General features: G+C 53.7%; 1 protein-coding gene across 1 annotated transcript in view; it reads right to left on the bottom strand.

The window, feature by feature from the left end:
- DUSP4 (dual specificity phosphatase 4) overlaps positions 1 to 11,113 on the bottom strand; it is a 16,382-nt gene that overhangs the window by 4,650 nt on the left and 619 nt on the right. The window contains exons 1-3 of the mRNA XM_005864056.2: positions 11,087 to 11,113; positions 1,956 to 2,101; positions 535 to 754 (exon numbers count right to left, since the gene is read on the bottom strand). The exon at positions 11,087 to 11,113 is cut by the window's right edge and continues 619 nt beyond it. Of these exons, the coding sequence (XP_005864118.2) occupies positions 535 to 754; positions 1,956 to 2,101; positions 11,087 to 11,113 (393 nt within the window). The remainder of the gene's footprint in view (positions 1 to 534; positions 755 to 1,955; positions 2,102 to 11,086) is intronic.

The raw sequence follows: 11,113 nt of genomic DNA, 5'->3' as shown, positions 1-11,113 counted from the left end.
GGGAGGGAGAGAGGGAGGGAGGGAGAGGGGGCTGGACAGGTGTCAGAGGATGGGGCACTCCCACGGAAGGGGGGCAGGGAGGATACCTACGTGGAGGGGCTGTCGAATCCCCACCATTCTAGGCTGTTTTTGAGACAACCAAACCCATGCATTGAGTTTGGAAAAAAACACATGCTAAACCCCAATACATTCAAGGATTTCCTCTTGCAGAAATAAAAATAATGACTCAATTCTCCCTTTCTTTGTCCTCCTCCTCATCATCAATATAACCTGGAGACATGGAAGGGAAAGGCTATGCAAGCTAACAGCATGGACGAGGATCAGGTTTCCCATCCCTGCCCAACACACCGTCCATGCAATGGGCAGGCCTTCCTATGGGGCGGAGGGGCGGGGGGGGCGAGGTGGTGGGAGAGGGCAGAGTACACCCTGGGAACCACCTCCCCATCCTCCTTCCCCCACACGAGTTACATATGGTCCCTACCACCCTGCCCACCCTGCCTTGGACCCAGTCCCCACCAGGGCCAGCCTACCCACCGATGTACTCGATGGCTTCCATGAACCAGGAGCTGATGTCGGCCTTGTGGTTGTCCTCCACGGGGATGCACTTGTACTGATAGTGTCCTTCGAAATGGTTCGGGCAGTCAGAGGAGACGTTCAACAGGGCCGTGATCCCCAGGGCGTCCAGCATGTCCCTCCGGGCAGCATGATAGGCACTGCCGAGGTAGAGGAAGGGGAGGATCTCCACCGGACCCCCCTGCACCAGAGAGGGAAAACAGGCCCCCAACATCGTGAGTGCAAAGCAGGCAGGAAGAGGGCTGGGGTGCTTGGGACAGGGAGAGGGGCTTTCACCGCCCTGGGGAGAATGCCTGGACACAGCCCTTCTAGGCTTCCCCTCATCCTGAGGAGGCTCCTGACGGGAGCGGTGGCCCAGTGGGACTCCTCTCGCCTTTACGTTGCCCTCTGCAGAGAAGCCAGGACAGGAAAGCCTTGTTCAAGCAGCTCCCCCTGATAGAGGGAGAGACAGACACGGTGCTGGCTTGTCCACTATTTGTGACTTTAAGAGCTTACACCTGCCCATCACCAAGCTATCTGTTGGGTGGTTTAGGGACTTCTTAGGTTGGATACTTCTTCAGTTGTTATGTCAAAAATAGATGCCATGCCGGCCTCACAGACAAAAGGAGGGATCTTGGCAAAATTAGGTAACTTGGCTTAAATGAAGGATGGTTTCCTATGCAATCTGAGATTTGGGGAGCAGAGTTGCTGGGCTCCATAAGTGCACCCCTCTCCGTCTATATGAAAAGGGCTGGAAGGGGTGGGCTTGTAAGAAATGGAATGGCTTACGCCGGTTCTCTTGGGGGAGAGCTGGCTGGCCATTTATGTCATTTATAAGTGGGGGCAGCCTGAGTGTTCTGGACGGGGTGGGGTCCACAGGCCACTCCTTCCAAGAAGGGTGTTCGCTCAGCTTCCTGCAGGGCAGGTCACACATCCAGCCTCAGCAGCCTCCTTGTTTGTCTACACATAACTCTAGAGACTAATCAGGGAGTTACGTCTTTTTAAATGTTGTTGTTGCTAATCCTAACCCGAGGATATTTTTCCATTGATTTTTAGAGATTGGAAGGGAGAGGGAGAGACAGAGAGAAACATTGATGTGAGAGACACATCAATTGGTTGCCTCCTGCACACACCCCGACCAGGGCTGGGGAACCTGCAACCAAAATACATGCCTTTGACCGGAATCAAACCCAGGACCCTTCAGTCCGTAGGCCGATGCTCTATCCACTGAGCCAAACTGGCTAGGGCAGGAGGTACGTCTTTCTATTTTTTTCTTAAGTTAGGGGAGTAAGAGAGGGAAGAGGAAGAATTCCAAGAAATAACCTATTCCTAACCTACCTTACAACCCATCCCAATATCCAAAGCCTCTGAAAGCAGAACTCTGAAAAGAAGCCCCCACACACCTGGTCGTGCAGTGGGGTTCCACAGGAGCTGCAGCCCAGGTCCAAGGACTCGGCCGTGCTGGGGGGCACTGCGGGCGGGATGGCTGCCAGGGCCTTGGTTTTGGAACAGAATTCTGGATACTCGGAGGAAAACCTCTCATAGCCACCTGTGAGGAGAAAGAAGTTCAGGTTAATGGGGTCACTAAGCCAGCCAGGAACCACAAAGAACTTGAATCCTATCCCTGCACTGAGTGAGGAGCGCTGTCTCTGCATTTACCACTGGGTGGCGCTGTGGGCCCAGAGATAATGGCTACGGAGCCTTTTCCAGAGATGCTGAGTCCACGTTCAGGGATGCAGACACATAGAGGAAGATGTGCAGGGGGCATGCAGAAGGGCCTCTTTCCAGAAGAGCCCCTTAGGGTGAGGACAGGCCAAGGCTTCTGTGGGTGTCCATATGCACAAGAAACCTGCAAAGATGTCTGTCGTTCCCCAATTTAGCCCTTCCTTTGGAGAGCTTCAGTGGGGGGAGAAGGAAAAAGGTTACCCTGGCACAAGCCCTTCTGGATCTCGGCAACAAAGCCGATGCCAGTCGACCAGCCTTGCGAACAGCTGTTCCGTCGACAAGGGGCCAGAACAAGAGGAAATGGGCTTCAATCTACACACACAGGTTTGGGGCAAGGGAGGATTTCCTGACCTGAGAGTTGCTAATCCCTGGGATGGTTATCTGTGAGATCACCTTCCGGGGAAGGGAGATCTTTTCAGTGAAAAGAGCTAAACATGTGGGATGGTGTCCGTGCCAAGCAGAAAGGCCTGGCTGGGCAGAGGCAGGCAGGAAACCACTCCGAGACGAGAAACGCTCAGCCTCCACTCAGACCCTGTGACTTCTGGACGTGGCTCTGCAGTGACTTGCCAACTACTGTCAATGTTTGGCCCTGCTTGTGTTTCCACTTTGCAGGTTCTGTAGGACCAAAGATGGATTATAAATTAATTCAATAGATGAAGGGGGATCAAAACTTCCAGTTGTAAGATAAATGAGTCCTGGGATATAATGTACCGCTTAGTGACTATAGCTATTAATATTGTGTTGCATATTTGAAAGTCGCTGAGACTAGATCTTAAAGTTCTCATCACAAGAAAAAAAAAATTTAAAACCCTAGACAGTGACAGATGTTAAGTAGACTGATTGTGGTGATCATTTAGCAATATAGTCAATATCGAATCATTATGTTTTACACCTGAAACTAATGTTACTGTCAATTATATCTAATTTTTTTAAACCATAAATTTACTTAGAAATAATTCAGTAGGGCCTGCATGTTGTGGAACAACTATTCTAATGGACCCCTTCAACTGATGGTCACGTGTGTAGCTAGTACCTTTAAATCCTGGTGGCTCAGGGACCTGGTGCCACTGTTCCCTGTAACACTCATCGTAACCTTCCAATATGCTGACATGTGATGGTTAGTCAATTTCTTGCCCAGAATTCCAGCCCTGGAAGCTGCTTCAGAAAGGAAGGGACATGATTCTTTGCCACATCATAAGGCTTACAGAAACAGGGCACGCACTTCTTCCTCCCTGACCGGAGGCTCTGTTCCCCTCCACTGCCTCCCTCCCCCACCGGGATAATAAATGGCTATCTCTCCAGTCACAGGCACCTGCTCCTGCTGAGTCATAATGACCAGCCTCCCTGGACAGACAACCTGCCGAGGGGCCCACCCGTGCTGCCAGTTTCAGCGGTTGGTGGCCTCAGCGGTGACCTCAGCACAGGGCAGCTCTCCCTCCCGTTATCACCCCCATCTGCCCCCTCTTTTCCTTATAAAGCTGCCCACACCGCTGCCCCCCAAACATCTGAGACGGGAAACCTTGTAAATGCTTCCTCCCCTTGGGAGAAAGTAGAAAGGGAAATGGATCAGTCAACAGACCACGTTGAACACCTACACAAAAAGTCAGCACGTGGCTCGGCTGGTGGTGCTCAGTGGTTGAGCACAGACCTATGAACCAGGAGGTCACGGTTCAATTCCCAGTCGGGGCACATGCCCGGGTTGCAGGCTCCATTCCCAGTGTGGGGCGTGCAGGAGGCAGCTGACCAATGATTCTCTCTCATCATTGATGTTCCTATCTTTCTTTCCCTCTCCCTTCCCTTCCTTTCTGAAAGCAATAAAAATATATTTTTAAAAAAGAAAGAATGTTCTTCCCACTGCCGAGAAGGTACAGGAAGGGCAGCAGACTGAAGTTCTGGAGGGGACACAGCCTTTGCAGTCAGACTCATGGGTCTGGGGCCGGCACCCACCCGCTCTGAGCTTCTTCCTCATCCATAAAATGTGATGGAGCACCCACGCCAGCAGTCCTCGGAGGACTGACTGGGACGGCCAGTGCGCGCCTGGCCTCAGGGAGACGCATAAAAGGAAGGTTCCTTTCTGGGCACTTACAAGGGGACCCCAGCATTCCTGGCCACTTCCCAGACTTTGGGCCACCTTCTCCTCCTGGGCTTCATTGTGTTTTCCAGCTGGAGTCTTCAGACCCGACACTCAGCCAGCAGAAGGACAGGTCCCGCACTTCTGAGCTGGAGACCCTCCCGGGCTGGGACACCCGCTGCCTCCCAGGCTCCATCAACCGGGAGGTGCAGAGAACCCGAGTCAGAGGCTGACCCCGGGGGTGTGGCAGGTGGGGGGACAATAAGAGGTGACCCAGAGGCCAGACCCGAAATGGTCAGTAAAAGACACTATTGGAACAGAACAGAAACATGCTGAAAAGTCAGTGCCCTCTGGTGGATCTTTAAAGAACAAGCAAAAAGGGACTTAAGTCAAGAAAGCAGATCAGCCGGAGGGACAGGAGCACAGAAGGGCCACATCTGTGATGGCGGCAGCAACGAAAGGGGTTTTCACTCCAGAGCTGTGGCTTTTGGGGGTCCGGCTGGTTGTTACAAAGGAGGGCCTTCTGGGGGGCCAGTGGCTGCCCTCGGGCCGGAAGCATGCAGGCGAGTGGGGTACATGGAATCGTGCACGTTAGGAACCTCCAAGTCTACCCTACCAGGCCACATCGCAGGAAGCCGCCTCTGGGTATCAGATCCGTGTTAATTAAAATGATGGGCACTCTTGAGAGGAAATGCTCACCATGCCAGGCTCTTCCCATACATGTGTCCAACCAGCAGCCCTTGAGGAAGGTGTGACTAGTTCCAATTTTACAGAAGAGGAAGCTGAGGTGCAGGGCAGCCCCAGGAAAGGGCACAGACAGCATTCAGCCCACTGGCCTCAAAGGCGGCTTCTAACCAGCTGTCTGGAGCCCACCCTGCTGCTCGCCCAGCTCTGCCCTCCTGGTGGTCCTCCTCCAGGGCACGGCCTGCTTGCTGGTTGCAACATGCAAAGACCCCGTTTTCATGCAAAACTCCCCGGCAGAACACTGCTGGCATTTCACCGAACCCCACTTCTTTCCAGTGCTTTCCTACCTCCAGGTTTGTCATGAGGAGCTGTGACCAGCCTTTTAAATTTAATGCAATAAAATAGAAACTACTAGAATGCACTGGCATTTAAAGACGCTATAATTTCACGGAACTCTGGTTTCAGGCGTGTCTGTATCCCTGTCCTGGGTCAGGACGGAAATAAAAATGAATTCTTACTGTGGGGGAGTGGGGAGGTCAAAATATGCTCCCCAGCTTCCCAGTGCCTCCCCTCCACACTCCCAAATCCACGCAAACACCAGAGCCACAGCCCTGTAAGAGCTCAATTTAAATCACCAAGTTTTATCCAGAACTTAGGAGAAGAAGGCTTATTCCAACGGGACACCGTGGGCCGGGCTGGAGCCCATGCCTCCTGCAGGTGCGCAGAGAGGGCAGAGGGCAGGGTGCGGGCGCCAGTGGGAGTTTGAGCAAGCACACTCTCTCCTCACCCTTGTATTCCCGCCCTCAGAACGGAAGGATTTCAGACTATATCACCTCTAAATTCCTCAATTTAATTATTTTTGAACTACAAACTGACATTATGTGCTCAAGATCTTCATTGTTATCTTAAAACAATTTCATTACTGATTCCACCTGCTTTTTCTATGCCCTATTAAATGTCATCCCATAATAGACTCTGACTCATTTTGACCTGTTTGTTTCTTCCATGTTCTTATTTAGTAATATGCTTCCTAGTCTTAAAGTTCTGATTTTCTCATCTTACGTTTAAAACTGGAATGGTTTGGTTTTTTTGGGGGGTGGGGTGGGGAGGGAATATAATTTCTCAGCCAACTTCCTTCAGGAACATTTCTAGTTCAACTCTGTGCTCTCCTTTTCCTCACACACTCACACAGCAATGCACGTTTCAGAGTTTACTGGCAGTGATGGCCGACTGGCCTCCCATCCATGCAGGGCTGGGAGAGTGTGTGTAGGGCGCTTCAGAAAGGACAGGCTGATGTGGTGCTGATCCCATCACCATAATAGGGCCCTTAATGGGGTCTGTGATGGGGAAGACTGGCACTGGTGGTGACCGGGGTCACCAATGTTAATGTGGCTGCTGCTTTCCCCCCTAACACTCAGCATATCACCCGTTCACAGTCAGGGCTCTCGGCCTGGCTCTCCAGAGACATCCTATCAATACAAGGCATATGTTGCCAGCAAGAAAGTCTGAGGTCATTTGAAGGTCATTTGGCTTTGAGCATTTCCCTTGAGGTGGGTGTTGACTTAGTAAGCACCCGTGGAATGCTGAGCAGTTTTCAGTTATTAAATTTTACTAAGTGGGCTTCTCACCACAAACCTGCCTGTCCTGGGACAGCTGGCTGACACCTGAGGCCCCACTCGGCTGGATCTTGTCTGCAAGTCCTTCCCAGTCCTGTTTTGTCTGCTGCGTTCAGCAAACTGGCTTCCGTTCCAGAGGGAACTTTCCTTCCTGTCAAACTTCCTCTTTGTTAGGCGGGAACTGCCTCCCAGTAAGGAAACCAGCTATCTGGTTTCAGATGTCCTGCCTTTTTAAAGAAATGTCTTGGCTCCTTTTTTAAAAGGCTGCCCTCCTCTCTCCCTCCCTCAGCGTCTGTGCAGCCCATCTTGGGTGCAGCCCAGCTCTCTTAGAAGAATCAGGGACAAGCCCCAGGGAGCTGTGATGGTCTTAGTAAGGATGATGTTTTCACTCTCAATTTACGGGGACACTCTGTAGTTACTTTTGTGTTGGAAGCACCCAGTTCAAATGATGCCAAAAGTAGTGAGTTTGCTTCATTCGTTGTAACTCTGTAACAAATTACAATAGGGGGTAGAAATTATCTTTAGGGCCTACCTTTTTTTTTTTTTTTTGTAATTCTAAAATCCTTGGCTGTCACTGGCACTGTGTCTTATTTGTAAGGAGAAAAGCCAGTCTCTTTGGGTGGAGGAGGTATGTGACCCGGGACTATGCTATTCACCTCCTGGGGACCAGAGATGGGCTGGACAAGTGGGGACAGAGTGAGACAAGGCAGGAGACAGTCACCAGAGTTGCCAGGGCTGCTGGCTGAGCCCCATCACGCCCCCAAACCATTTCTCTTTTGCCCTCGGTGGCTGTTTTCTGCAGAAAGTGTGATATCAGCCTCTGAATGGTTGGCCAGGCCGGGGCCCATGGGGCCCATGAGTTCCAACTGGGAGTGAGAAGCTGGAATATCTGGTGGATCCTCCCACTTTCTCAGCTTTTATTTCAGAACCTGAAGAACTGACAATGGTCATGAGCTGAGATGAATTTTAGACAGGAAAAGGGAAAGATAATGTTTTTATACATGAAATCTACGCATAACAGACTGATTTGTTATTTGGGGAAGATGGGAGGTAAGGAATGACTTCCATTAGGATAAAAAAATTCTCTTTTTGTCTTTCTCTAATGACCAAGGTGTGTGTGGGTGGGGAGGGGGGGGGTGTCTAAAACCCTAATCCAAGGATTTATGCAGGAGAAAGGGATTTGAAAGGAGAGGTTTATTGTAATAAAAGCTGAAAAACTGAAACTTCTAAACTGTCCCTAAAAATGCCTCATAGGATTTTACATAAACTTAGCTTTTTAAAAAAGTTTACCCCAATGGGAATTTTACTCGCAAAAAAAGACCAGAGAAATGTAGTGATTTGGGTTATTGCTTTTAGCAAAACTTGGCAGCATTTTATTGGTATTAAGTAAAGTTTACTCTTAACTCTGAATTCTTGCCTGTGGTATTAGTTATGAACCACCTGCAACTGCCCGGTCAAAGAGACAGAAATAGAAAAATCAAAATTTTAAACATAATTATAATTGGTAGAATTAAATAGCCTTTGGCCAGGAAGGATAACACAACTTCTGAACAAACCCTGCTGCTTTTATGGTCCCTCCGGATGGCGACACCAACAACTGGATGACTGGCTTAATGTCCAACCACGTGTACTCCACACCCAGCACCACACAGGAAGCGAGACACACAGAAAAGCCCACGAGCTACAAAATAAGATGAACGGCTCCACTGGGAACCAAACGACCCAACCCCTAATCAATGCAGGGATTGACTAAAGATCATCTAAGGCTGTTTTCCGGTGTTTCCCTTTATTTCGTTCCCTATCCCACCCCACAACCCGCATGGCCTCCACTCCGCTGCCTTCAACTGGGGGTGCAGGAGGCATCCATTGCTTTTCTCCCCCAGACAGCACCTTCCCCAGGGGTGTGGGAGCAGAAGCTGCCCAATTTCGTTCTGTCCTCAGGGTGAACGCCTTTTCCAGGAAAAGGCAAAGAGAAGGAAGAGGAACTGTGTTAAGAGGGCCTCAGCTTAGCACGTATATGACAATAGGCTCAGTTGAACAGATTATGACCCAGGTAACAACCTCCAAGACAGCCTGCCAGCGCCACAGAACCAGCTGGAAGAGACGTCCCCCCCCAAGAATGAATGTCAGGCTCGGCTGCCAAAGGCAGGCTTCCTCTGCTCGTGCAGCCCAGGGCCCTCCTGGCTACGCCCATGGCCTGCTCCTGAAGAGACAAGTTGACCTGAGACCCAGGCCCAGACACTCTCCATCTCAGAGGGAGGATCTGTGGACTCTGAGATGCATAGGGTCGTCCTCCCGGCCGCACCAGGTCGGACAACAGGAGGCAGTGCAGGCCTGGGAGGCAGCAGCCCTTGGAAAGCTGCCTTTCAGTGGGCCAGGCACCTCGCCAACCGCCAGGGGACTATCATTTTACCCAGAAGCTCGGGTCCTACCCAGCCTTTACATCAGCATTTGCCTCCTGCAGAGTGGCTGGTCCGGGAGGCGTCTCTCGGAATCGATCTGGCTCTGGGCTCTCCCGATGGGGTTGGGGGACCCAGGGAGGTGCCGCAAGCCGGAGGAGGAAACCTTAAAAATATGCTTCCCTCCCTGGGAGGGAGGCCTAAGTGTCTGCGCGCCCGCCCGGAAGCCCAAGGGCCAAGGTCCCCAGCTGCCGCTCTAGGGCGGTCCCCTCCGGATTTCTTCCAGGAAGAAAAATAAAACAAAACGAACCCAGACTCCACGTGGGTCTGCCCTCCCCCGGGAAGGGTTCTGGGTTCAGAAACCCCCGAGGGAGGCACGCGCTTCGGCTCTAAATCAGGAGGAGCCCCCGGGCAGCGCAGCAAGGAGCACACCCGGCCACACCCGGCCCCCGAAGGGACTTTCGCCCCAGAGCAGCTTCTCTTATTGTTCCCTCCAGCGCCAGACACGGAAAGGCGGGCGTATTCCGCCGCCTGGCCCCACGCGGACGTTCTAACCGGGACCTGGACCGGACACAGCTCCGCGCGCGGTCCCTGCGGCGCCGGCCCCTTCCTGGCACTTTCTCTGAAAGCGCTTTGAGAAGAAGGGAGGAGGACGGGGCTCCACCGGAGGTGCAAGAGGCAGCCTCCCACGGCAAGAAGCATCAGCAAAATCGCCTGAGTGGTTCAACCACAGGTCAACGGCAGCGTTTCCCCAGCAGCTGACAGGTCAAATGGCCAGGAAACAACTGCCGAGAACAAAGCCCCCCGCTGTTCACCGGGGCCAGCCCGGCCCGTCGCCGCTGGGCAGTTCTGTGCAGCCTTTCGGACAGGGCGGTGGGGAGAGGTTTCCGTCCTCCTCCCCCCGCCGTCTCCCTTCCTCCCGGGTGAGCGGGTCGGGAGAGGAAGGGAAAGGAGGGAGGAGGCGAGCGGCGCCGGCAGGAGGAACCGAGCGGCTCTTTGAAGGCTGGAGTCTGAACCGCCTCCGGGCTTCGGCAGCGAGGACCGGACCGGGCGAAAGAATGCGCGGAATGCGGCGGCCGGAGGCAGGGGCGCAGGGGCGCATCGCGGCCAGGGCGCCCTCGCTTCCCGCGTCCTGCGGCTCCTCCCGCGCGAGGGCCAACAGGGACAGCGGCCCGGGCGGGTCTGCCGGTGCGGCCAGCGCACCTTCCCTCCAGCTACTTGGACGGCATGAAGTCGGCAACCGGCTTCCAGCATTGACAAGACTCTCCTCCCCGAAGAGTTGCACCAGGGCTCTCGTACATCAAGCCTTCCATCTGATCCTCCAGAATCGCGCCTGAACAAAAGGTCGTACTACTCCGCTGCCTGAATATTAGGGAGGCACTGCCCCGCCTTGCGTTCCCCAAACACTCACTCCTCCCACCTCCCGCGCCGGCGGGGCCTGGGTCTCCGCGGCACCGGAGGAGTTGACCACCTCCCGGGGGGTCCTCGAGTTGGGCGGCAGCGGGGGCCGGGGGGGATACAGATCGCTCCACGCAACGTCCGCAACCCGACCTTCCTGGTGCATTTCCGAGGGGCAGGTGTACCATCGAACTGGCGCTCCCCGTCCTTCACCCGTTCCCCGCCTCTTGGCTTCTCGGGGTCGGACCTCGGTACAGGGCCTCGGCGGGCCAAACTAACAGGCCTAACCTGTCCCCACCCGCACAGTGACACTTAGGAGCGCTTCCCTGGAAGGTGAGCAACGCGGAAGAGGCGCCTCGCCCGCGAGGCCAGACCGTTAGTGAGTGTAAACAAACGCAGACCTGCCAGGAAGGGTGCAGCATGGCAGGTGACGGGGGAAACGCGCGCTCACCGTCCGGAGGACTTCAGGAGCTCGCACTGCACACGAGCGCCCCAAACCCGGGCAGACCCGTGCACGCCGACGCGCACAAAGGAGTTCGCGGGGATCCCCGCCGCCCCGAGTCCCCCCGGGCACTTCCTCCCCTGGCCACTCAGCCCCGATACACCGCCCTTGGAGCTCGCTCCCCGGCGCCCGCGTTTACCTTTGAGCAGGCAGATGTCGGTGCGCT

The sequence above is a fragment of the Myotis brandtii genome, unplaced genomic scaffold (assembly GCF_000412655.1).
Source record: "Myotis brandtii unplaced genomic scaffold, ASM41265v1 scaffold185, whole genome shotgun sequence".
Lineage (NCBI taxonomy): Eukaryota > Metazoa > Chordata > Mammalia > Chiroptera > Vespertilionidae > Myotis > Myotis brandtii.
Note: the sequence above shows the minus strand (reverse complement) of the source record. Positions and strands in the feature narration are given on the sequence as shown.